Source organism: Aulonocara sp. 'chitande type north' Nkhata Bay, linkage group LG7 (genome assembly GCF_057382095.1).
Source record: "Aulonocara sp. 'chitande type north' Nkhata Bay isolate Kocher_YH1m ecotype deep benthic linkage group LG7, A_spYH_male_GT1.1, whole genome shotgun sequence".
In the NCBI taxonomy this organism is placed as follows: Eukaryota; Metazoa; Chordata; class Actinopteri; order Cichliformes; family Cichlidae; genus Aulonocara; species Aulonocara sp. 'chitande type north' Nkhata Bay.
Window position 1 is genome coordinate 47,255,259 of NC_141350.1, and position 27,269 is coordinate 47,282,527.

The following is a 27,269-nucleotide window of genomic DNA, read 5'->3' on the forward strand; positions in this document are numbered from 1 at the left end:
CATCTGCAGTGTTGACAATAAGTATGCAACCCTGGTTAAGTCAGTCCAGCTGTTGCTGAGGAGAAAGTAACAAAAATGTACCCACTAAAACAAAAAATAATATATGTAGTAGGAAGTGTGCCCTATCCGGGGAGGATGTGGAGTTGCTGGTATTTGCCTATTGTTGTTTTGTTATAATCACAACATAGTGCTTAATGGAAGGTTTTTAAACTCTATGGTAATGGAAAAAAATGAACATCATAAAAATGAGACAAATCGATTTAGTTGCAATAAATTATGATTTGAAACCCAGAAATGTGCCAGAGAATGACATACAAATTTAAATGAGTATGCTCTCTTGGTGACATACTGCAATCTCTGATGATGTTTGAATTTTAATAATGACAACTTATAATAACCTTTAAATCAGTGTTAGCTGAGCTTACAGGACTATATGCAGTCCTGTGAAACTAACCAAACCCCATGCTTCAGTAGCTTGACAAACCACCTTTAGCAGCAATAACTTGAAGAAATTGCTTCTGTGTGACCTTATCAGTCTCTCACTTTGTTGCAGAGAAATTTTCTTCCCTCCCTTATTTACAGCATTGATTCAGTTTATTAAGATCTGCAGGCATTCTTTTATGCATAACGCTTTATTTAAGGTCATTCCACAGCATTTCAATTGGGTTGACTTCTAGAGTTTGACTGGAGCACTGTAACGTGCGAGTTTAATTTGTATTTTTTTTTGTTTTTTTTAGATATATGCCCAGATCAAATGGTTAAAAAACAGGCCTTTTTCATCAGACCTCGACTACCTTGAATGACTAGTAATATTGTTTTTCACCAAAAGCGGCACTGTGCATTAGGGCCAGACAACCGTGGCCTGAGGTGTTCAAAAAAACTTGTTCAGTTTTTCTCTAATTGAACTGTCATAAACTTTAGTCTGTCTCAATGTGACAGACTGGTGGCCTGTGTGCCTCCCCTCTCACTCTATGGCAGCTGGGATAGGCTCCAATTCAATTTTAATTATACAGCACCAAATCACAACAGTAGTCGCCTCAAGGCACTTTATAGTGTAAGGTAGACCCTACAATAATACATACAGAGAAAAAATCCAACAGCCCCCTATGAGCAAGCACTTTGGCGACAGTGGGAAGGAAAAATTCCCTTTAAACAGGAAGAAACCTCGAGCAGAACCAGGCTCAGGGAGGGGTGGCTGTGACCGGTTGGGCAGAAAAAAAGAAGACAGGATATGTGAGGTGAGGTCAAAGTCAAAGTCAGCTTTATTGTCAATTCTGCCACATGTACAGGACATACAGAGAATAGAAACTACGTTACTCTCAATCCCTAGATAAAATAGCAAATGAACATTTAAATATAAGAGTGATTAAAAATGCAAGTAAAATAATTAAAAAGTAAAATTTAAATAAATAAATACAATACAATTTTTACATATAACAAGAAAGCTATACAATATACAATATAATGAGTAAATGACATTGAGTGCAAACCAGGCTCCAATGCTCCACAAAGTGACTGGTAACTGGTGCAGGCCAGTGAGTGAGTTAGAGAGTGTGTGTGTGTGTGTGTGTGTGTGTGTGTGTGTGTGTGTGTGTGTGTGTGTGTGTGTGTGTGTGTGTGTGTGTGTGTGTGTGTGACAGAGTTCAGTAGGACCGTGGAGGAGAGAGGGGAGAGGGGGCAGAATCGGGAGGGAGTTAAGCTTCCTGACAGCCTGATGGATGAAGCTGTCCTTCAGTCTGCTGGTCCTGGCCTGGAGACTCCGCAGTCTCCTCCCCGACGGCAGCAGCTTGAAGAAGCTTTGCATTGGGTGCGTGGGATCAGCCGCTATGCAAAGGGCTTTTTTAGTGAGACGGGTGCTGTAAATGTCCTGGAGGGAGGGGAGAGAGACACCAATGATCCTCTCTGCAGCTCTCACTATGCGTTGGAGGGTTCTATGACAGGACGCATTGCAGGTTCCAAACCACACAGTGATGCAGCTCGACAGGATGCTCTCGATGGTGCCTCTGTAGAAAGTGTACATGATGGGGGCTGGTGCTCCTGCTCTTCTTAGTTTGCGGAGAAAGAAGAGACGCTGCTGTGATTTCTTGGCCAGTGCTGTGGTGTTGTACGTCCAGGAGAGATCCTCTGTGATGTGCACACCCAAGAACTTGGTGCTGCTCACTCTCTCCACAGACGCTCCGTCAATGGTCAGAGGAGCATGTTGGGTGTGCATTCTCCTGAAGTCCACAACAATCTCCTTCGTCTTCTCCACATTCAGAGAGAGATTGTTGTCAGCACACCACGTGGCCAGGTGTCTCACCTCACTTCTGTAGTCGGTCTCATCCCTGTTGCTAATGAGACCCACCACCGTTGTGTCGTCCGCAAACTTGATGAAGAGGTTGGAGCTGTATGATGGAGTGCAGTCATGGGTCAGCAGAGTGAAGAGGAGGGGGCTCAGCACACATCCCTGCGGGGCCCCCGTGTTTAAAATGATGGTGCTGGATGTATTACTGCCAACCCGTACTGCTTGAGGTCTTCCGGTGAGGAAATCCAACAGCCAGTTGCACAGTGAGGTGTTGAGCCCCAGCTGGACCAGTTTTTGAGTGAGCTGTTGGGGGATTATGGTGTTGAATGCTGAACTGAAATCTATGAACAGCATTCGAACATATGAGTCATTTTTGTCCAGGTGTGTGAGTGCCGAGGTGACGTGATGGTGGTGCTTAAACACAAGGCTGCAGCAATATTTCACGTCGAGAGATAACAATCCTCAGCACAAAGTGTCCTTTCTCCTTCATGTGCATTCAAAGGACAAAAAATACACACTTTCAAGGTTTGAAAAGTTCCAAAGTTTGGACCAAGGAGACAAATGATTTGAGTGAGAAATAGAGGAGGCCAACTTTGTCCACTGGGAACAACTATTATTGAACATAAGAGGTGGCCTCCAACACCAACTATCAGCTACTTGAAAGGCAGTGTTGAGATCACTTCCCAGGCATTTCAACCCCTACTCACACCTCGAACATGTGACCCTTAATATCTCACACAATGGCACAGTGAGGCAATGGCTTACAAAGGATTCACACCTTGATTCCTGTGACTGCAATAACCAATGGCTTAATTCACACCTTGGCTCATGTGACCCCTCACGATTCACATGATGACTGGGGAGTAAATAACTCTCAGGATCACCTCCAAAGAGGACAAAATTATAATGGATGAATTACTTGGAACTCCCCATCAGTTTTTGGAGCTGAGGAAGCCTCTCAGATTAGAAGTGAAATGTCTTCAAACATCTTGAAACATATTCAAGCATTTAGGACTAAAATGATCTGGATGACTAAGAACTTGCACAGACATACAACCAGGAGACTGTGACTCATGTTACATTTGGAAAGTTGAACCAGCCTTAAAATTTCTTTCACTCACTGTCTGGTTATGTTTAAGTATTCAAAGTTTTTTGGTTTAGTTAAGGCACTAAGAAATACAAGGTTACTGGTTACTTTAAACCTAAATGGTGAAAAATGATCCTATCAAGTGTGTGAAACTTTGACACTACAGGGGTCTTTTTCAAGCATGAGTCACACAGTACACCTTGTAGTTATCTATGAAACACAGAAAAATAGCTTTTTGACAGAAGCCATATTTGACACCCTGTGGCTGAAAACAGGCTGAATAAGCTTAGATTATTAGATTCCTGAAAGTAGCCACCATTTGCTTTTTTGACAGCGCTGCAAGCCCTTGGCCTTCTCTCGATGAGCTTCATGATGTAGTCACCTGTCAGGGTGCCTTGCCAGGGTTCATTTGTGGAATTTCTTGCCTTATTAATGGGGTTCGGACCATCAGTTGTGTTGTGCAGAAGTCAGGTTAGTACAGTAAAGAGTAAAGAGGAACGGCAGTCTATCATTACTTCAAGAACTTTGAATGTGTCCCCAAGTGCATTCACAAAAACCATCAAACACTACAACAAAACTGGCTCACATGAGGAAAGGAAGACCAAGAGTCACCTCTGCTACTGGCGATAAATTCATCCAAGTCATCAGCCTCGGAAATCGCAAGTTAGCAGCACCTCAGATAAATGCCACACAGCGTTCCGGTAGCAGACACATCTCCACATCAACTGTTCAGAGGACACTAATAATGCATGAATCAGGCCTTTATGGTCAAATAGCTGCAAAGAAACCACTACTAAGGAAAAGCAACAAGCAGAAGAGCTTTGTTGTTCTAAGAAACACAAGGAATGGACATTAGACCAGGGGGAAATCTGTGCTTTGGTCTGATGAGTCGAAATCTGAGATCTTTGGTTCCACCCACCGTGTCTTTGTGCGGTGCAGAAAAGGTGAATATTTATTTGTCAAACGGGACAATGACCCCAAACACACCTCTAGGCTGTGTAAGAGCTATTTGACCAAGAAGGAGAGTGATGGAGTGCTGCGCCAAATGGCCTGGCCTCCACAGTCCTAAACCCAATCGAAATGGTTTGGGATTCTTCTTTAAAGAATCTAGCATATAAAACATGTTTTGAGCTATTTAACACTTTTACATAATTCCATACGTGTTCATTCATAGTTTGGATTATGTAAACAATATACAAAGTTCATTTAGCAAATAAAAGAAGAAGAAAAAAGATACAAATTGAAGCTAATATATTTCAATATTACTTCACCTGTAGTGATTCAGTTACATATCGAAAAGGAGTGGGAAGAAGTACACACTTATTTAATCCCACTCTTTGCCATAAGTTATCAGTCTATATTTAATCAGCTTCCTTACTGATATAATCTGCAGTAATAATGACGAACAGATTTCTAATATAATATAGACACCACATCATATCCTTATGTTTTTGTGATCCTATAACTTTACCTCCACACCAATACCTCCAGTTTCAATGAGCATAAATAAAATTTCCTAAACAGAGACATTGACTGAATTTCAATAATTTCCTTTTCTTTATCACTCATGAAGATCATTTCGTTATAACTCTTTTTGAACTGCTTTTTGTTTGGACATTGCTTCAACTCCATACTCGAACTGCTCCATAGTTTTGATGCCTTCAGTGATAATCTACAATTTAAAGAGTTATGAAAATTAAAAAAAACAAAACATTAAATCAGAAGGTGTTTCCAAATGCTCGACTGGTATTGTATATTGTAGGGTAGTGTTTTGTACATTTGCATAGAGGATGTGGAGCTACCTCTTGGCTCTTGGTGAATAATGGAGCAGCAAACAATCTAAACTTGATTTTCATTGTCATGGTGGCCTTCATTGTAAAATTCTAGTTTTTTAGGGCCATTGAGAGAATATGTTTCTGCCCACTGATCTTAAGAGGCAGTGACAAACACCATTGACTTGGTGTAGTTCAATGAGGCAGAGGGCAAAGAAGAGACTTACTTGTAGAGGCTGTCGGGTTCCAGGCACTTGAAGACCACTGAATATAGCACAGAGTGGGGATGGTCTCCACTCCTCCTCCCAGCAACAACACAGGACGAACCCAAACCAGAAAACAGATCATCCATCAAGCTCAGGACCTCACCTTATAAAGAGATAACATTGGAAGGAAAGGGAAAACAATGAAAGCACGAATTGAAGTCTGAATCAAAGAAAGGTTCTTACAAAAAGGTCACTTTGGAAATGTTATTTGGCCTGTTTTACTATTAAATATTTTGAGGGGGGAAAAAATGAACAATTGCAAACGTATCTTTCAACATTGCATTTTATCTATTGTTCCATCTATTGCGAAACAATCCCACATGTTTTGGTTCCACCACATGTTTTAACATAAGAAAAACAACAGTGCAAAACACGAGCTTAGTCATGAATGGATTTCTACATTTAGGCATGGAGCTCTTGTAACTGTGCAATTTGAATGATGTTGTTTCACCTCTGCCTGCTCAAGCCGAGGCCATAACAAATGGGACTTTTTACTGTCAGGAACCCATTCACATTACATTACAGAACTGTAAAGAGAACAGGATTTCATACACATTTTGACTTATTGTACATGCTGCTATTACACTGACACCTCCTTGAACACAGTGGTGTCTCAAAAACAGCTTACTTCACAAGCTGTGCAAGAAAAGCAATGCACAATTGTTCATTTAGACACAGGCATACACAACATCAGTTTCCAGTACTCATGGGGGTGATGGAAAAAAGGCGAGACCTGTCAAACTACTGTGGTTTAAAAGCTCTCAAATAGTTGGATTTTAAACTATTTCTACATGAGGTAAAGGGCAGCTTAATTTTAGCTTATGATACGTGTGCCAAATTATAAACACAGAGAGTCTGGCTGGTGGGGCACAAGGGGATGGTAAGAAAAGGTTGCAAGGAAGAGGAAAAAGAACTGCACGAATGAATGATTTGACCTTTTCACAGAAAGAGCTCTGTGTATAGGAGGTTGCCCCCAAACACATTCCAGCACTATTACAGGATTACTCCTCCAAAGGTCTTACCTTTCTAAACATCACTCTCAAACTGTGTTAATTTATATTGTTGTTAAAGTCCACGTGAGGCTGAAAGTAAGTTGTGAATACTGGTATCAGTTTTGTTCAAAACAACATCTCAGGGATGTTGGTGGTATGTCCTGTAGCGCACAGTTCAAATAGAAATTAAACTTTATCTTTCACCTTAAGCAACTTTCAACAATAAAAAAACTCAAATAATACCAAATACCAAATCTGTTCCATCACAGAGTCTAAAAAGATTAAAAATAATACAAAAAACACAGCATGCACAAATGTTCAGTAAAAGAAAAAAAGAAAAAAAAGGTCAGGAGAGAACTAGTAAAGAGCGAGGCTGTATAAGAAAAAAGGCAGTGAGTTTTATGATTATGTTTTATGATTTTGGATGTGGTCGTGGAGAAGAATGATGTCGTCAGTGGATGTTTTGATGATCAGGGTAAATCAAAAAGTTGAAACGCCACTAAAGTATACTTCAGAAGTTTTTGGAGAAGTTGGGGAGATTTGTCATTTTTATTTTTATTATTATTATTCTGACTTGCAAAAATCAAGTGACAGGGCTGCTGACAAACTGAGAGCTTAGTCTCTGACAAGTAAGTTATTGTTTGTTGCTAAGACAAAATTCTTGTTTTTTTTATTTGCTTGGTTTAAACGGCACTTTCAAAAACTTGACAGACAACAAAAGTATCTCTCTGAAGATTTGAAATAGCATATTCACACAAACCTTCTAGGACATGATTTTTGCATAAATTAAATAGTGACAAGTAAAAATAGATGAAAGGATTAAATGAAAGAGCTGTAGTAGATTACCCAGTAACTGCCATCAATTCATAACTCACTTATCTTGTATTAGAGATGCACAAGTGAGTTTTCTTAACACTTTAAGTTCTCCATGTGCCTGCATGGGTTTCCTCCAGCTACACTGGCTTCCTTGGACAGTCTAAGGATGTGCTCGGTTTACGTTAATTAATGATTTAGTAAGGTATTACTGGACATACGGTACAGAACGTATATTTAAGTAGCAGCATTTGGTATTAATTAGCTGATCAAAACGACAAATTATTATACAATTATCAATTCAAAGAGTCACCAAAGACCATAGTGGGTATTACATAACTAATAAATATTTTAATTACTCTTACAACAAATTGTTAAACCAATGAACCTACCCTCTTTCCCTACTAATTTACAATACAATTTATGCAGCACAGCACAACACAACCTAGTCCTTTAGACTGATCCTTCATAGGAACACTGACAGTTCTGGCACCTTGAGAGTGGTGAGGAGTACTCTGAAATTTTGCTCACACCATGCAACTATAAAAAAGCAGAGCTAACAAAAATTGAAAGCATTCAGATTTTGTTCAGAATAATAAAGACAGATTACCGTGCCTGATCTCTACCTTGAAAGCAACTCTAAATTCCTTCTAACACGCTTTGAGCATCAGTAAGAGCACGTGCTATATAAATACCAGTCCACTTACAAAAGAGTTGAAAAGAACTTAAAATACACATTTGTGTTTTAGAACTTGGCCTCACAATATCAACATAAGTTAGCATACTAGTTTTGAAACACAATTTTCTAGAGATCATTACCAAAATCTACAAGAAGAATAATTTGCTGCCATAACACATAGTGCAGGATTGGGGTCAAGCATGTGTACTTTGGTAACCCCTTGCATACCACCTTCTGTTTTAGAGAGTATGGAGAAGATGTGCATGTCTATTTTCATCTGGTATCACAGGAGAGGAAACGTGAGGAGGGTTTGTGTGTGTATGCATCCCTAGGAGTGGAGAATGGGCTGATTAACTGAATATGTTCACACGTGCAAAATGATGTATGACTCAACTGCTAAAGTGGAAGTTTTTTTTACAAGCTATTGGCGCACATGTTTGGCTGTGTCTATGCGTGTTTTTGATTTCTACTCAAGACTTTCAAATGCGATAGCTTAAAAGGGGATATCTTATAAGTGATTTCATATCAGAATTAGGTAAAGATAATCAAAATCCAATCCATTAACAATAGAATAAGAAATGTGAGCACACCCAGAAGCAGCATTTATTGTTATGAGGGTTCCTCATGGGTAGGCCTGTGGTCCGTCAACATTTCTGTCAATACCGAAGCCAAACAGCTCACAGCTGGCAAAAATTAAGGCCCCTGAAATTCTATTACGGTAAAAGCCATTTTGCGTGTTCTCCAGCTTACATGGCGATTAAAACCTCATGGTAAATGCCAGGTGACCTTTTTAGTAAGCAGAGAGAAGAACAAATAACAGCAAATCATGGGAAAGTGACGTCTTGGGCTGACTGACAGTGTACAAAAGAACCACTCTGATTCAAACACACCCTGGCCTTGTAACTATGATGTAGTTGCAAACAAGTCATGATAAGTTTATTTGTACAGACCGATATCATATACAATGTCTCAAAGAGCTTTGCTGCGCCACAACAGAAACAGTTCCTGACCCAGGCTGGCGCAAAGTCTCTGAAAAAAACAAAACAAAACAAGGAATACCCCTCTCAGAAAACTTTGGCACGTAACAACACAAAAAGGAGGAGGTAGGGAGGGCAAAAGAGGAAAAGAGAATCAAAGAGGTCCTTCCTTCACGGAAAGCATAAGTAACAGCAAGTGGAAGACACAATAACAAAAATAATTGCAGCACACAAAAACATAACTGTGGTATTATAAAGGAGTAAATGTGTATGCAGAGAAAATCTACACATGTACTATGGACTTTATATTCACGTTTATGTGCATCTTCTGAACTTGGATGTGGAAATGTGTGCACATGTGGAACGGGACATGTGGGGGTTTTCTGTCTTTAAACCAAACTTGCCATTCTGTTATGGCAGACATAGCCTTTCACATACAGTTTCTAATTCATGCACAGTCTAACTGCTTTAGCCATTAGCTGTATTTGTCTTTCTGTATATGTTTTTATTTGAATGAGAATGTATATGCAAATCGTCAAGGTGAGCTGGTTTATGGATTAGATATGTTTAGATATTTTTTCTTCAAGGAGGAAATTTGAAAGTATCAGAAGAAGAAAAAATGTAATTGGAATTGATAAATGAACTTATTCACTTACATACAAGTGAGTAATAACACTAAAGCACTTTTTTATTAAACAAGTATAAGTAGTTGCTTCAAAGTGCTGAATTTGAATAGTATAGCTTTTCATTGCAAGGATATATTGGTGTAAGTAGGGTAGGGATTAATAAGGGTAGAAAATCAAAAATAATCTATGGGAGAGATAACAAAAATTTTAGGAATGTCCAAATCGCCCATCTGCTTCAGTCTTAAAAAAGGAAGAAAAAAAAATCTGAACCGGCTAACTCAGCAACACTAAAAAGTTTGAAAGACCACAGAAGACAACTAAAGTGCATGATGAGAGAATTATTTCCATGGTTAAGAAAAACAATTACACAACTAAGCCTTTATGAATGGAAATACAAATGGTTTACAACAAGGTGCAAACCACTGGTTACATGGATTCGACTTTGCCAAAAAACATCTAAAATGGTCTGCACAGTTCTGCAAAACGTTCTGGCCAGATGAAACCAAGATTAACTTGCACCAGATGGGAAGACAAAAGTATGAAGGAGAGAAACACTCATGATCTGAATCATACCGCATTATCTGTCAAACATGGTGCAGGGAATGTAATGGCGTGGCCATGAATGGCTCTCAGTGGAACTGGGTCACTCGTGTTTATTGATGATGTGGCTGCTGAGAGAACTATCAGGATAAATGCTAAATTGTACATAGCAAAACTGATCAGACAGCATTTCACAGTGTGAATGGATGATGACCCAAAGCATACTGCAAAAGTAACAGTATGGTTTGTGAGATAAAAAACTGAAAGGGACGCACAAACAAGCAGCAACTGAAGTTTGCTGCAAGGCGATACTAAGTATAAAAATGTCAGTAATTCTTCAAAAGTTAATATAATCGTTCTTGTTAAACCCACTGAATTAAAGCTAAAGTTCTGCACCACTGTTACACATTGACTCTATGTCCAAAGGCAAAACTAGTAAAACTAGAAAAAACTGTCTTTGTCCTACAATCTGTTCTGCCATATACCATAAAATTTAGGTGCCTAACTAACTAACTAACTAACTATATAAACTAAGTGTGACCTGCTCCAGCGTCTCCATATCTGGGTGCCACCACAATAACTGCACTCCAGTATTTAACTACTGCTTCAGGAGTCATCCAGCCCAACCAGCCTTCTTCACAACCAATGGTTGCCTTCTATGGCAGGCAGCTATGACCTTCTGACCACAGCTCCTAAATGAGCGTTTCTGCAACTGAGTCTTTGAAGATGGCCAACTCAGATGCTATGGCCCCCATCTCCCCTGGGATGCAATTAACTGTTCAGTAACTGCAGGGTTTACCATTTCTGTCCAGCAGTCTTTCCTGCCATCTGATCCAACTCACCACTAGTTGTTCAGCTCTGCTAATCTCTTCAACCTTGTGTCCAATCACTGACCAATGGGCTAAGTGCTTTGGTAAAATTTAAACTTGTGCTCTGCTTTAGGTCAGGCCATTCCTACAAATGACCTCTCTTCCAGTACATTATCCAAGATCCCATCCAGAATCGCCTTGCCATCCAGAGCCTTGCTCTCTGTGACTCAGTCACGCAGAGGTGACCCTCTCACGCTCCAGTGCAAATTCCATGACTGCAGCGCTCAGCCAGCCAGGGGCTTGTTAGTATCCCCACAAACTCCCCGGTTCCTCTCATTATATGTAAAATCTGGATAAGGATAGAGTCCAGCCCCTCGCAGCGGTTAGGTTTCAGAACCCTTGTATAGAGGTGAGCCCAAATAAAATTAGTTGGTACCACTCCACCTAACACACTACCTTTTAAAAAAAATATTTTTAAACAGATAAAAAAAAAGCTGTTAGCAAGCTTGTCTTCCTGATCTGGCTCCAAGAACAGGTCCTGGTTTCCCTCACAGAGGAAGCTGCAGCATCTCAGATGCAATTCTTTTTTTTTCTTTTAATGAGACTGGTGACGTTTCATTTTACTGGAATTGTTGCTCAATATGATTCATGTTTTCTACAATCACAGTGTTGCTTTGTCAAAGTGAATATAACCTGCACAACACACTATTCGCTGAAGCTTTTCTTCCTCATTTAAGTTATTTCTTGAAAGCATTGTCTGCTGAGATGACATATTGTTGCTGAGCAGGAACTAATCCTATGGACAAACTCAGTGGAATGCTTACATCTTGATAACACATTCATTTGCAAGAGTAAAAAGAGCATTACGTCAGAGCTTTACAGTTATCTGAAATTAATCAACTTCCCTCCAGCTAATAATAATTGAGTTTTCACCCAGGCCATAGTTTAATCAAAGATAAGATATCATATTTAAATGTAAAATAACATATGGGTATGAATGAAAGCATGAAGAAACAAGTTTAGCAGATGTAATGACAAAACCGATTAATTAATTATTTGATCCTCCTTTAGGATTAATTTAAATGTTTAATTGCACTGTCATCCTGCCTGCCATAGTTATACAGTTCTGTTAAAGGCAGCTCTTATAGGGAGAAGGTCAAATGAGGTTACAGCTAGATGACAAAGTGGCATGCAAACTGAAAATTGTTTCATGTACACAAACCTTGACTTCCTACTGTTGAAAAAATTTGATCTGACTTGAGCTATTAAAGATATGCGATATCACGTGCTCTGGATGTTTATCAGATTCTTTATTTTTGTTTGTTTCCTTTTCAGAACGATGTGGCACACTGGCTATGACTACCCGTGAATTAAAATCTGTTAGGCAGTGACCTTACCTTACCTTTTCTACATAGCAAGAAATTGGCTCAGAAGGGGTTGCTTTCTTACAGACTAATGGCCTCGTAGGGCCATCTGTACCACGTCTGGTCATTTTTATTGCTTTTGGCTTTGCTTTGTCCTTTTGGCCCTCCTGCTGAATCTGAATTAAGACAAGAGGTGTCAGTACTGACAGGCTGTTTGGTTGTTGTGCTGCACTGTTTGAAGAATTGATTTGCAGTGCCATCTTTTACCTGACAAGGAGAATAGTGTGAACTCATGGCATCAACTAGTGCTGTTGTACAACACTGTGAGGAGACTTGTGTAGGGAGGCATTAAACTAAAACCACTTGTGTCAGCAAACACAGTGGCCAGCATGGGCATTGTGTTTCTGGACATTGACGCTTAGTGAGATTTGACTGAGTATACATAAAAAATGGAAATATTTTTAGAGTAGAGATGAATGACAATTTAAACTTTTTTTTTCCTTTTTTTCCTTTTTATTCTCAAAAGGCAACACGGGCAATGGAACAAAAAGAGGGAATATTTTCTATTGTGAATGAAGCTTGATGTGTGAGCTTGATGTGTAAGTGTTTGAATGACCTATTTATAATTCTTATAACTTTTTTTATAGCACATAAACTGCTTTGTATGTGTCCCTATACTGCTAAACGTACACAATGTATGGAATTAATAGGGAACAACAAAGTATACATAATAATTTTGATTTACTCCTCTACACAATCACAACTAATATTCACACAAGCCACTAACATCCAATTTCCCAGATATAAATATCCCATGATGTCACTGGCATTGATCCAAGTCCAAGACTGAGTTATTTTACCATCAATACTTTGGCTTCCACAGGGGTTCCATTTATTTGTATCATCGCTTTAACAATTTATTTTCCATGATCAGTGTATCTTATTTTGTTTCATTAAGTTTGTCTCCCAATAGCAGTGTTTTTCTTTTTTTGAGATGTTCATCCCGCTCAGGTTCTTCACTTGTCTTAGTAGGACAGTCTTGTGCTATTAACAACCCTAACAGGAACTGTCTTGGTGTCTATTCAGGGTGGGGTGTGTTGGCTACGACAGTGATACATTTAATTGCAATTTTCTTGCTTTAAACGGACTTAATAAGTTGCCATTTCTTTTTTTTTTTCCAGCTCTTGCGTCATGACACTCTCAGCTCTACTTCTAGCCATTTCATCTGCATAAGTTCGGTGTGTAGATTAAACATTGTTTATTGTTCCAGGTCATTGAGCTTTCCTTCCTTTAAGTAGTTATCTTGCCTTTCTCTTTAACGATATTTTTTTGTTGCAAGATGGGAATCAAAACCATGATTCTCCTTCATGCTCCTCTTTCTCAGAATGTTAGCTTTCTACTGTGTCTCTTCCTATATAACACCATACAGTCCAACAAAAACAATTGCCCACCTAAATCAGCATTTCCCTCTCATTTTGTCAATATTGTGTCAATATTGAAATTACAACACTGATTTTAAAAAAACCTTTGTATAAAGAATATCTTACACAATTTTATAGTGTTTTATATCACATTTAGATAATGCATACTGTAAATGATGTCAGTTTACCTGTAAATTTACATGTAAATATAAACAGACTCAGGGCCTCTATAGCTTGACTTTATTTGGAGCACAAACACGATGGTAACCAAATTGTCCAGTCAGTGATTATAATAGCTGCAAAAAAATCTCAGCAGGCTTGCTTGTAGTCTTTCCTTGATAAGCATGGGTTTCTATTCAGAGTGCATATTTATTTCTACCATTTTGTGCCTGCATATGCCCCAAATTTGCAAAAACAACTAATCAATCCTAATTTAATGCATAAATGCATATTAAAATTGATTTTTTCGTCGCCACCAAATTCAACAAAGATCAAGCCCAGGCACAAACTGTGTCAAACAGACAAATATCTCATTATAAATAATGGGGACAAAACAGGCTGCAACAAACAATGATGAATGAAAAGGAAGGAACTGAGAGGCAGCATCCTTATCTTGTCTTAGTAATAATTCCATAATTCCAGTGCACTTCCATTAGCGAGAGTTTGGGGACATTGAATGATTGTTGTAATTAATGAGAGATGGAGAGACCTGTGGCGAAGACAGAGAGACTAACAATATGTGTGTGAAGAGGCAAAATGGGAAAGGAAGCAAAAAGGGAAAGGGACTGCAGAAAGCCCTTGGCCCCCTGCCTGCAATCTGCAATCTGCTGATGGCGAAGCTCGTGACGAGGAGGTGCACAGCGTCCATTTTTAGCGATGAGGTCATCTTTAATTAACAAAACAAAGAGAGTCAGCTGTGTCACTCCAATCTGTTATCTGCAACCATGCTCAAGGACACCCTTTATCTCCATATAATTCAATCTCTTTGAACGAGGGCTTATCGACGCATTGGGGTGCATTCTTGGTCTCAACCAATGATGGAGCTGTCACATAAACAGGGGAGGGGGATACCACTAGCTCTGATCGCATAAAAAAGGGCGACATGAGGAAAGAGGATAGGTATGTAGAAGTACGAGACATGTGATAATAGATGTAAGCAAAGCCGTGGAGCATCCCTGTGTTATTTATCCCAATAAGCTGGCTGGTTAAGCTAGAAGGAGGAAACTGGAACTAAAATAAGGGCAAAGATCAAATGGCTAATCCATTTCTGAGTCCAACAGTGCCAGCGTGAGGTGACATCATTGCTGTGTAACCCTTAGTCCTGCTGCTGTCTGGTTTCTCTCTCCTCCAGCTTGTGTCTTATTCTTTCCTCGTTGTCTTCTCTTTTTTTGTATCTGCGTCTCTCAGAAAGACTTTCCACATTTTCAGACAATCTCTTCTGTTTTTGTCAGTCCTGTAATTGTTCCAGTCTGCCATGCCCTCTGAGATTTTTTTTTTCATGCCACAAAATCAGGTGTCACACAGCAGTGACGCAACACACAGACTCACAGGTTTTTAATTAGCACCAAGTGTGTGTGCATTTGTGCGAGGGTTGCGGGAAGCACAGTGCTACGCTTATGAACGCGCTCACAAAAAAAGTGTCACATCAGCACAACTGTGATTTAAGGACAAGCGACTGAAATTAGCAGCTGAGAAGATAATGCAGGAATGGTACAAATGTGATGATGGAAACCAAACTGTCTGTGTTTAGCCAAAAAAAGAGGCACTAGTAAGATTTTTCTTTTCCCTTCTTTGTTTGTGCTTCACTTTTTTTTAAAGAACTCCCAGGGAGATCGACAAGAAACATAGCTGAGAAACAAGAACATCATATTGCAAATATGTCACTATTTATTCCCACCCTTTCAAAACACTGTCTTGCATCATTTTGCAAAAAAAAAAAAAAAAAAAGTTTAGCAGGCTGAGTTTCGGGCTTTGGTGCCACATAGCTTAAATGAAACCAGGTCAGTTCCTTACCATCCTTATCCTTCTTAACAAATATCATAAAAGTATCACCTTAATTACTTTACCATTACTTCAGGCACAAGTTAAAATGGATGTGCCTTCAGTATAGAGTATACAGTATACTAATTCTCTGTCACTCTATCACTGTGTCAACGTTTGGTTGTATTAAAACTAGACTTTCTAGTGTTTTAATAGTTTATGCAAAATCTCTTACGATCTGTGATTATCTTATTTTTCACATCTGTTTTGACCCATTAGTGCTGTGCTGACGTCTTTGTGAACACTGCCTCTGCATTGGTGTGCCATCTAGAGGCTTGAGCCTGAGTCTGAAGTCAATGATTTAAACACATCCATTCCTGATCGGGAGAGTAAATAATATTTAGAGGGAGGAGGGCTATTCCCTATATTAGTTTACCCTTAGCCATATTATACTGACGGATTTTAATGGCGCTATCACCCCATATTCAGATGGAAGATTAAAACAGAAATAGTGTTTTAACCAAAACAAAAAGTGCCACTAATGTTCAGGGATTTCCTCAAATTTGATTCTGTTTCTAACAGATAATATGAGTAGTTAATTGCTTTCTGTGGCGGTCACCAGAGGTCACAGAGATATCCATTTTAATTTGACTGCCCATCAGGATCATTTTTCATGTTTAGAGGTTGCCCATTAAAACCTTTTTATCTTTGTAACAGATGTTGTGCACAAGGCACACAAGTGTAGAATTCCCTGTTCCAGTCGTTATTAACTCCTCGCTTCACTTGCCTACATGCTATATTTTACAATAAGATAGACATTTTCTAACATAAGTTGCGTATCTGTAAGTTGTGACACAATTCTTTGGAAGCCCCTGAAGGAAAACATGGCTCACCGGTTGAGAGTTGACTTTACAAAGATGCTTTAACTGTCAATTTCCTTGAAATATAAATAACTGATAATTCAAAGGCACTCTTTCCACCATCTTGGCTTGTACCCCAGTCTGGCAGGGTGAAAGCGTGCTGCTGTAAAGACAAACGCTGGGCCAGATTTATAACACAAGACAAATCAAGAGCATCACTGCAAAATGAAGCGCTGCACTGTCATTTCTTTTATCTTGTATGTTTTATTTTCATACTCATCAGAAGTGAAAATAATAACTGGAAAATTGTATTAACTGCAGAGCCCTATACTCCACAACAGTATTTTTTGATTCTGATTGGTGCATCACTGTGGATGCATTTTGCATGGCAGCGTCTCTGTCAACACACTGCAGATACACATTCTGGGGACGGGATTCCCCAGTAATCGCTCAGAACTATAAGAATTCTCTTTTGCATGCCAGTATAGTCTGACTGGAATAGGTAGTTGGAGCAAAAACAACACAATATTTCAAATTACTTCTACAGCAATGTGTCACCTCTCAAGTTATTTAAACCACACGTTTCCCAACTTCTACTGTAGCAATATAAACTCTGGGTTCCAGCAATAGTGAAGTTCAAGCTTAAAAGGAACCTTTTTACTAACATTTCCCGTTTTACTATGTGCAAACTGGAGGCTTTTGAGAATAGCACAGAGGTATCTACTATGGACGTGATTGTATTTAAGCCCTTAGGGTTGCTAGTACAGCGTTGTCCACATAAACAACAAGATAAATGCACTAAGGGCTCATCTGCTATCCTTACTACTCATGATTTGTGAGGGACCAGGGTGAAGCCTTAAAAAAAAGTGACAAGTTTTCAAAAAGTACTGATAAGTAGGATAAGCTAAGAAAATTGGTTCCTAATGGCTTGTACAGATGTGGTTAGAATGGCTAACGTTATAAAATAAATGCTTCTTGGAGGAAAAGGAGTGAACGGAGACAAATGGCAACAAATGATATATATAAAAAGTGCAAATAAACTCAGTTGTGGGCTGTTTCTCGGGCACGGATGAAAGTTTTAAGGTTGCAGGAAGACATGCTATTGACAGACTTCATACATCGCATTGTATTTTGTTACCTGCTTTTATTTTTAAGGCCTTTTTTGTTTATAACAGTTAGTACAACAGCCCTACCATATGTAAAAATAATATTGTCTTTTCCTGGATTCACGGCCAAATACAGTGCAAGTAGAGCAGGCTAAGAAAAGGAAATTAGGGAGAGGCATAGAAGTGGCATAAGAAACGAGAAGTCAGGGAGCTAACGTGGCTGGTTCTTACGCCACCGACCGTACTGATGGAGGGTTTATAACTGAATAAGGCACTTCCAAAGAACACACTCAAACTTTGACATGAAATTTCCAGTAAACACAGATCCCCTTTACCAATTATGAGGTAACTGAGGTGTAGAATCAATACGCATCACCAGGCAAGACGGAGTCACATCAGAAACATTTATGAATATTAGCTTGGAGGAAGAGAGCTTTCACTGTAAAGATTTTCAAGGACTTTATGATTGCATCTATTCATGCAGGAAGTTGTTAAGGATGAAAAACCTAAGCCAAAAGGGTGGCACATTACGTCATTCAAATCAGCTTATTTAACCCCAGCTTGTGGAAAAAAGCATTTGAAAAATAAAAGCGAGTCTTCCTCTTTAGCGATGACTGGAGCGATGACTGAATTTACTTTTTTCTTCTTCTTTTTTCCCCCCCAAGTGTTATCCCCACACATTTCAGCTGAGGTGTGTGACTTACTCTGCTGATGTCTAACGGATAAATATGTGAGTGCAGCTTTAATTTGTATCATAAATCATGTAAAAGCAGGTTGCACATGCCGGTTTCCAGTGGATAACATCGGCCCTCTCACAATCAGAGAAGCCAAATCTGTGGACTTATTTATGTCCTGTGACTGACCTGAACAATAGAGGGACACGGTCTTTTCTCCTGTCCTCATCTAGACAGCAATAACATAGAAACATGGCTTTGTGAATCCAATAAAGACTGTATCCAAGTGTCTGCATCTTCACACTCTTTCTGTCTGCCATCTGTATGAGTGTGCATATGGCTGTGTGTGCTCTGGATGTGTGACTCATACTCAGCATGGCTGAGTGTCTGTTTGAAGCCGTCTATATTTCTTTTATGTCAGACGCCAGCCTGTAGCAGTGTTTCAGCTTTGAATGGATGCAGATGCATCCTCAAGTTCCATTAACCCTCTCAAGACAGGCGTTGCAGATTTGCAACAGTTAAAAGCTAACAACCTGATTACCCCACATACATATTTTATGAGTTTGTTTTACTCAGAAGTACCACTGCAGGTATTCTTTTGTGCATTAGCAAGAAAAATTTAATTTGAGCCTGAGAGGGTTAATGCTGGCTTCGGCTATACCCCATCTCCTGGATGAAGGTACTGCTATTACTACTGATTAAGTAGGATGCGGTCATGCTCATCCCTCTCTACCATACATTGTTATTAGTGTTTTATCTAGCTTTTTGTTTCCAGTAATACTGAGAAACAACTGTTATTTGTATGTTTTATGTTTACATTTCTGAACACCATAGGTGTCCTGTAATTTATCATGGAAGAGCCAAATGCTTCAAAGAGCACTTTTATAATAAACTAGTCCCTTATTCAACATTCAAATATAAAAATACAAAAAGTCACATCTTCCATAATATTCCCTCTTTAACACATGAAAAGTGAATATCACCTCACACTGCTTTATAGTGCCAACTGTCATCCCTGACTTAAGCTTTGGATCAGGATTTTTCCCTAGAATGGTCAAACATGGTTTTACTGTAATTCAGCCGAATAATCCTAGAGTGTACCCACCCTAAGATGTTGGAGAAGTTTGACTACGAGCTCAGTGGTTCATATCGTCACACAGTCTCGGAAAATGTGAACGGGGAAAATGAAGGAGAAACACTTGTATCCAAAAAACCACCAAGATGCCCTCAAGCAAAAGGTTTATCCCCCAAACTGCTGCTTGGCCAACGAAAGCTGGCCTTAGTGGCAGCTGCCATAAGGAAATCTGTCAATGTGCATTTGTCTGTGAAAGGCAGGAGGAGCTGAGAAAAAAATATAGCACTGAGGAATGGCTCGGCTTTAAAACATATTGCACTTTTTATACACAAGGTGAGTATTGTATAGTGCTCAGCTGGACGTTTTTTTAATTTCAGCTTTTGGTTTCACAATTTGTTTCCCAGTAAATGCTTCTGAAATTCTTCTTAAATAAATAAAGTCCAATAACTTCAAAATACATAAGTGTGAGAAAACGGCAGTTCTTGAAAAACATGCTCCTTTATTTGTTGAGCTCAGAGAACTGGATCTCTTGATTTTAAGAGGCAGCCTTTACAGTTAGGTCCATAACTATTTGCACAATGAAACCAATTTTGTAATTTTGCCTCTGTACACCATCACAGTGGGTTTTAAATCAAGGTGTGATTGAAGTGCTGGATTTTAGCTTTAATTTAAGGGAATTGACAAATGTATTGCTTTAACTGTTTAGGAAGTTCAGCTATACAGTCCGTCAAATTTAGAGGCTCCACGTGTAATTGGCCTAACATCATTTTAAATAAATCATTTTCAGTCAGTAACAGCAGGCAGTCTTGAACCCCTGGAAATCATCAAACGCTGCATCTCCTGTTTTGAGAAGATTCTAGAGATTTTCCACTGCAAAACTTGCTCTATTGGGTTGAGATCAGTTGACTGACTTAAGCAATGAAGAATATCACCAAACTTTGCATGGAGAAACTCTTGGCCTGCTTTAGCAGTACGCTTTGGGACGCTATCCATTTGCGCCATCTGATCAGTTTTGCAGAACGGGGCTGAATCTGAGCAGAGATTATTTCTCTCTACACTTCGCAATTCATCCTGCTACTTCTATCAGCAATCACGTCATTATTAAAAACCAGTGGCTTGGTTCCACCGTCTGCTATATATGCCCATGCCATAACAGCGCCTGCATCATGTTTGACAGATAATGTGATATGCTTCAGCTAATGAGCTGTTTCTATTTATTCTCCATACTTTTCTTTCCCGTCATTTTGTAACAAGTTAATCTTGATTTCATGTGTCCAAAGATTGTTTTAACATTTTTTAAATATATACTTTTTTCCTCCCTGAACTTGGCAGGCTCAGTTAGAAAAGTCAAATCTGGTCTTTCTGCTTTTGAGTATAATCTGTGAATTGTACATTGTCGTAAACCCTCTGTATTTATTTCATTTCTCGATTGCAGACTTTGACATTGATGTCTTCTTGAGGGTTTTCTTGACTTTGCTAAAGTTGTGAAGATGTTTTTCTTAACCAAGGAAAGAATTATGCAATGATCCAATAGCTGTCTGCTGTGGTGATGCTGCAGAGCCAGCCAGCACATTGGATGTACTAGGCTGTTGATTTGGCCACTCCTAAAGTTCTCTGACAGGTTTTTTTCAGCCTAATGATGGTCTCCTTCACTTGGATTGACACGTCTTTATTAAGAGTTGTAGTGAAAAGCTACCAAATGCAAACTGAATGCTTGGAAATGACTCCATATCATTCATTTGCTTTTTTATGTAATAAAAAGAGAATGAGTCTCATTTGGCTGCTTTTTAATCATTTTCCAATAGTACATTCAATGTAAGTCCTAAAAAGTTGATGGGATACTTTTGTTAAACCCTGATCACACCACTGATTTATTTTAAATCCACTGTTTTGGTATACAAAGGCAAAAGTGGGTCATTAGAAGTGTCATATATATTAAGTAAACATATGGAGCATGTAAGTGCACTGCTTGTCACCAAACTCCTATTTTAACCCTTTAAGACATACCATAGAACCGAGCCATTTTTTGGAGCATTTCAAGTTGCTATACATAAATACAACCATTATAGCCCAAATTTTAATAATATGTCTGCATTAAGTGCATAGTAATTACATAAATTGCAAAAAAGTGCAATAAACTACAAAAAAATTGAAAATCGTTTTTGCTTTTTTAACATATATTTCTAGTTAGAGAAATTTAAGAGGCTTATCCCTCAAAACTGTAAATACAAAAAAGTTGCACAAACTAGTTTCCCACCACGGGAAATTTATTTTGAGTGTCTTCATAGTTTTATTTTTGAGATACACCAATTTTCATATACTGCAGGAAAAACGAAAAAAATATATTACAGTGCAAATTTGCAAAATAACAGCATATGCATCAAAATAAACTATTTCCAGCAGTGCAATATGAGTCCTCAGCATCCCAGAAACGACACAGAAAGTCATAAAGTCAAACATAACTTTTAAAAATACAAGTATAGGCTCATAAGGCCACGATGGTAAAAAAGACTACATTTCCGCAAAATGACGTCACTTCCGGTTTCGGGCAGGTCATGCAGGACATGCGATAGTTCACGCTGATGGACGTAGGAAGTGTTACAAACAGCTGATCGGATCGGTAAAGCGTGTTTCTGGAATATTATGTTTTTGTTGCTGCAAGTGCTTTTTATGCAGTTTTTGCAAAGCTATATGTGGAAGGAAACCGTGACCTAGGACAAGCTGATGGCATAAGATGTAAGTACAACTCCTCCGGTTTCATATGCAAAAAAAAATTATTGCGCTAGCTTACGTGGTTGCAGAGCTACCGGGATTTAAAAATAGTTACGCAAAATGGAGCGTGTCCGCTCTGACCGGCTTTAAAGGGTTAAAGAAAGTTCAGAAAGAAAAAAACACAGAATAAAGTTAAAAAGACAAAAGATGAAGACAATGATTTCAATCTGCATTGTTCTCTGTTATAACATGAATTAGAGTGGTGACTGGCACATAGCAAAGTGAGTCACCCACACCATCTGCCCCTCCGTACCTCACCTCTGCCAGCATGGCTCTGTCTAGCTATCTGTGCCCTCTCTTTCTCTGGTGCCCACGCTTCATTAGCTCCTCCCCTGGATGATGGATGGCCTGTCCGTGCATCCCAGTGTCTAAAGCCAGACCATCTCATTTCTCCAATATTATTAAATCTTGCCCTTTTCCCTGACTCACCCCACCTCCCGTCACTACCATGACCATTCCCCTATCCCCACAGTGCAGCGGTCAGTACCATTTACGTCCCTGATAAATTGTCCTACGTCATCTTCTCCCATCCTCAGTCTGAACTCCCACGCCTGTTCTGTATCCAGACAAAAGCTTTAAACTCATTCACTGCAAATGTAAGTTTAATTCTTCTTATTTGAGTCTTCTAATCAACTCATTAAACATCTTTATTCTTGTATCTGTCAGTGAAATCTCTCATCTTCCTTTCCGACATCGCTTCATCACCAATCTGAAAAAAAGGAGTCTCTCACTCCAGCTTGACCTAAAGCTCATCAGTGTTCCAGCAGTACATCACCTGATGTGGGTAATTGCTTTTCCTGCAAGCCCAATCCCATCTCAGATCTCCTAACATAAAGGTTAGGCTTCTAACTCAATGCATAACAGACTTTATTTATTATAGAATCAATAGTATAAACATTTCTTATTCTCAGCTTTTGTGTTTGTGAATGTAACTATTTGTACTTTTATATGTTGCTATGAATATATGTGGAACAAAGACCAACAATAAGAAAGCTTAATTAAAAAGATGCTTTTAGCCAATTTAAGCTCCTCTACCTGTGTAGATCTCTGCCTCTGAGGGATCCTCCACTCGTTTGTGCTGGATGATGTAGTCAGAAACTTTGCAGCCAATCAGAGGCTCCACATCCATCCACTCCAGGGCGACCATTGTGCTTGAGGGCTCCAGGTAAGGGGATAGGCGCAAACTAAACAATACAGAGAATACAAGATAAGATAAAAAAAAACACACAAAAAAAACCAGACATATATGAACAATGAGATAAAATGCTTCCACAACTATTTGGCATCCTCATCTGGAGTTTCACATAGGATTGTATCAGCGTATGCTTTATGCTGAAAGCATGGTCATAAATCTCAAATGGATAAGTGGGAATCCCACGTGTTGTTGTTATTGTGTTGGACTAGAGAGTGCACCACCTCCAGCTATATGTCATCTGACAACAGAATAGCAAACAGAGACTTGGAACAAAACAGCATTCCAAAGCCACATGTGCTCCAGCAGCTTTCCATGTGTAGTTTTCCCCCTTTAATCCCTCAAAAGAGATAAAAGAACAACATTTCAATTTTTGTCTGCTCTCCAGCTGTGTCTGTGACAATGCCATGAAAGAGGTTAGCTGTTTTGATGCTCAGTTTTATCCTCACACACAATAATAATACTTATTTCAGGTTCTTAATGTGTCTACCACTAACCAGAGTTGGAGATTTTGGCAGCTGCAGTGACTCTTGGGCTTTTTTTTTTTTGTCAGGTCGTAGAGTTACAGAAACCAAAACTCTGTTTGTGGCATCAAGTAAGTCAACAACCACAATTCATAAACAAAATACTAAGAAAACAGTCAAAAGGTTTATGCATTTCAGAGTACTTCTATAACATCTGTGCAAAATAAACTAGAGTCTGATTTCAATATCACTTCCTATCTATTTTGCTTCTTGGCTTAAAAGTCAAGGGTCAGCATATATTATAAGATTTGGGCCCACAGGAATGGTACTGAACTGCCAAAACTCACAGAGTTTTCTCTGCACAATCATTACAAAAGAAACAGCTGTTAATAAAGGATGGAACTGATTATTTTGCTATTTAAATGGTCCAGTAAAACTTTAAAAAGTCACAAAGAGAAGGACCAGTCAGTTACCTCCATACCATTTATACACGTAAGCTAGAAACCCTCAATGAATGTATAAACTGGCTTAGCCAGTCAAGAGGCATATGCATGCAGCATATGGCCCTAAAAACATGGAAGAAAAACTTTAAAATAAGGCAAACTGTCAGCAATTCATTCAAGCTAAAACTCTGAAAAATGTATTTAGAAAAACTTCTAATTTAGGGAAAACTACTTTCGGTGCTTTAGGATACTTACAATTGTGCAAGTGCAAGCTGCTTTGCAACCTCCCCCCACCCCCAGGGCCTCTTTTCATTCTGTGTTTTTCTTGTATCCATACACCCATTTTCTTAAACACTTATCAAGTTCAGGGATGCAGAAGGGTTGGAACCTATGCTAGCTCTTATAGGCGACGAACACATTGTATAGGTAGATGGTTTATTGGGGGCCTATACTTGGCTTAATGATTGCAATATCTGTTATCACTTGCACCTATTCTGTTTTTCCTCCTGCTGCTGCTCTTCCAGCCTTTGGGTATCCATGCATTGGGAGGGTAGGGAAATATGATCTTATGTTGTCAGTTTCTTGGACTTGGACTTTATAATCCGCTGTGTCAACCAAACTATAATAGGGATAATTCTTTTGAATGCATTAATGATGTGTGCCATAATACAATTTACTGCTTTAATTATGCAAATCAAAAATAAAATGAATCCAGTTTGTTCATTTTTTTAGTTATGATTTTTTTATGACTTTAGATAATTTATCATCAAAGTCTTGCCCTTTCAACTTCCTGTTTCTTTTTAAAGATTTTTTTAAGGCAACAATCGCTTGGGCGGATGACTCACAAAAGGCTCAGGGGTATTATTAGGACACCCTGAATGAGAGCATGTTCTTGTCAGGGAAGTGTAAGGGCCGACTGACAGTTATTAGAACTTCAGGGACTGTGCTTATGTCTACAGCTTTCTCAAGTGCCCCTGGAGTCGAGAGAGACAGGTAAGTGTGTATGTGTGCGCATATCCATGTGCGTATAAGTGTCCCTGCAGTGCACTGGTGCATGCATCCATAAAACCTCTCTTGTGTATGTGCATGGATTCCAAAGTGTCATAGTGTCACCTCACACTTACATCGGCTGCCTGAGGGGACTGCAGTTAGGCAGGCCATCTTTGCTGAAGGCACTCAGGTCACAGCGACACCAGTTATCGATGACATCGCCCTTTCCAGCACACCAGTATGAGCTCATTGTGGCACTCTTTAAGGCCTGTAAAGGGTAACAGGTGAGAGAAATGCAATTATCTTTTGAAACAAGGGCTTACTGTCCAGCTATGCTTATCCCATCCCCCCTCCTCACCTCCCACCCAGCCCACCCCCTCAACCAGTTTCCTCCACTGGTTTCCTCCACATAACAGCACACACAGACATTCATCTTATGTCAGTCAATTTTTCATTTACCTTTGACAGTTCCCTGAAATGAACTCCAGGAGACAGCCAGTAAAAATATAGTCTTACATTTGACGGAGTAAGGACTGGTCAAAATGCCCTCAAAATTGTTCAGAACTCAATGTAAGTCTCTTAAAGATGTAACAGCAGAGAGGCGCACACACACACACACACACACACACACACACACACACACACACACACACACACACACACACACACACACACAGTCAAAAAGAGAGTGACCTTTTCATACCCACCGTTCCCAATTACCAGAAGGCAGGAACATCACACTAGCATTAACACTGTGACACTATCACTGTGCTTACACTGTGATATCATAGATGCACTGTGACTTCTATGATAGATGAGTGAGAGCTGTGACACTAGCCACCTCCCATTCCAGGGTAGCGGGTAGTGAGATATTAATAGATGAGATCAACTTCTGGCATCTCCTTGTGCTACTTCATTTACAGGTGGATGAAAAAAGTTTTTAAAAAAAAAGGTCGTAGCTCAGCCATCTTCTAAAAGGCAGCAAAATGCCAATATAACCATCAAAGCAATAAAATATAATGTCAGGGCTTTCGTTAAAGCTGCAGGCTCTCTTGAGGGTGAGTTCAAGAGAGTTCACCATCACTACGACTCCCCGTCACACTACAGATCAATGAGCACTCAGTAATTTATGTGCTCTAACTGGTTGATAGTGTGTATAGGAATTTCTTTTACTTATGTATTAATCACATTATGTTATTGTATAATGCCTTGGTGCCACTGGATTTTAACATGTCTCACACTCATACTGTAAGACAAATGGTGGGGGTCTAGTAAGGAAGTTGGGGGAAGCAGACAGCTCCACAGGAAGAGTCTTTTGTCTCTTCGAGGACTCTGGGAGGTAGCAAGGGAGTGTGAACCTTAAGGTGTGAAACAGCTGTGTACTGCCTTTTGTTCCTGGAAAAGGTATTTAACTGAGAGCCATGCTAGGCTCAGAGAGACTCCGTGTCTCCGTCTGCCCCGCGATCATGCAGGCTCTCCACCAAGCTTGGTTTTTCTGTTCTTTTGTGTTTTGATTAAAGAATGTTAGCTACCGCTCACCGCTCGTCTGCAGGCTTTATTTAAATGGAAAACTTCCACAACAAGTGTTACCTCATGCAGGCTACTTTGGAGACGTGCTTGATCGTGATCTCAAAAAAAGGGCACTGAAGCCGTGCAGAAACAGTAGCATTGTGTACCAGGTATCCAACAAAAAGGAGGAAGGAGGCCCCTTATTGTTCGAACGCATGGCATATGACGCTGATTCAAAAGCAGAGCAACTGATGATACTACGCACACATCTCTAAGACGACTGAGTACATGCTGCACACAAACAAAGTGAAAAACAAACATGATCATGATTAATTTCAACAGCTCACTGTTTCGTTTCATTTGAGAAACGCCAACAAAGATTTTCTGCAGTGTGTTGATTAGTAGAAGTGACATTCGAGCTGACTTTGGTCATAGGCCTGACCAGAGAGGCAAACAGCTTGGCCAAAATTGAGTCAGGGTATGCACTCAGAAGCTGATGTTAGCATTTCCATAACATTGCATTGTGAGCCTCAAAGAAGGCTCAACAGACTTTCATGGGAACTGACTTCTTCCA

General features: G+C 39.4%; 1 protein-coding gene across 1 annotated transcript in view; it reads right to left on the minus strand.

Annotated features, from left to right (window-relative positions):
- astn2 (astrotactin 2) overlaps positions 1-27,269 on the minus strand; it is a 290,807-nt gene that overhangs the window by 27,135 nt on the left and 236,403 nt on the right. Inside the window, exons 18-20 of the mRNA XM_086300869.1 lie at positions 25,321-25,454; positions 23,133-23,281; positions 5,371-5,512 (exon numbers count right to left, since the gene is read on the minus strand). Of these exons, the coding sequence (XP_086156995.1) occupies positions 5,371-5,512; positions 23,133-23,281; positions 25,321-25,454 (425 nt within the window). The remainder of the gene's footprint in view (positions 1-5,370; positions 5,513-23,132; positions 23,282-25,320; positions 25,455-27,269) is intronic.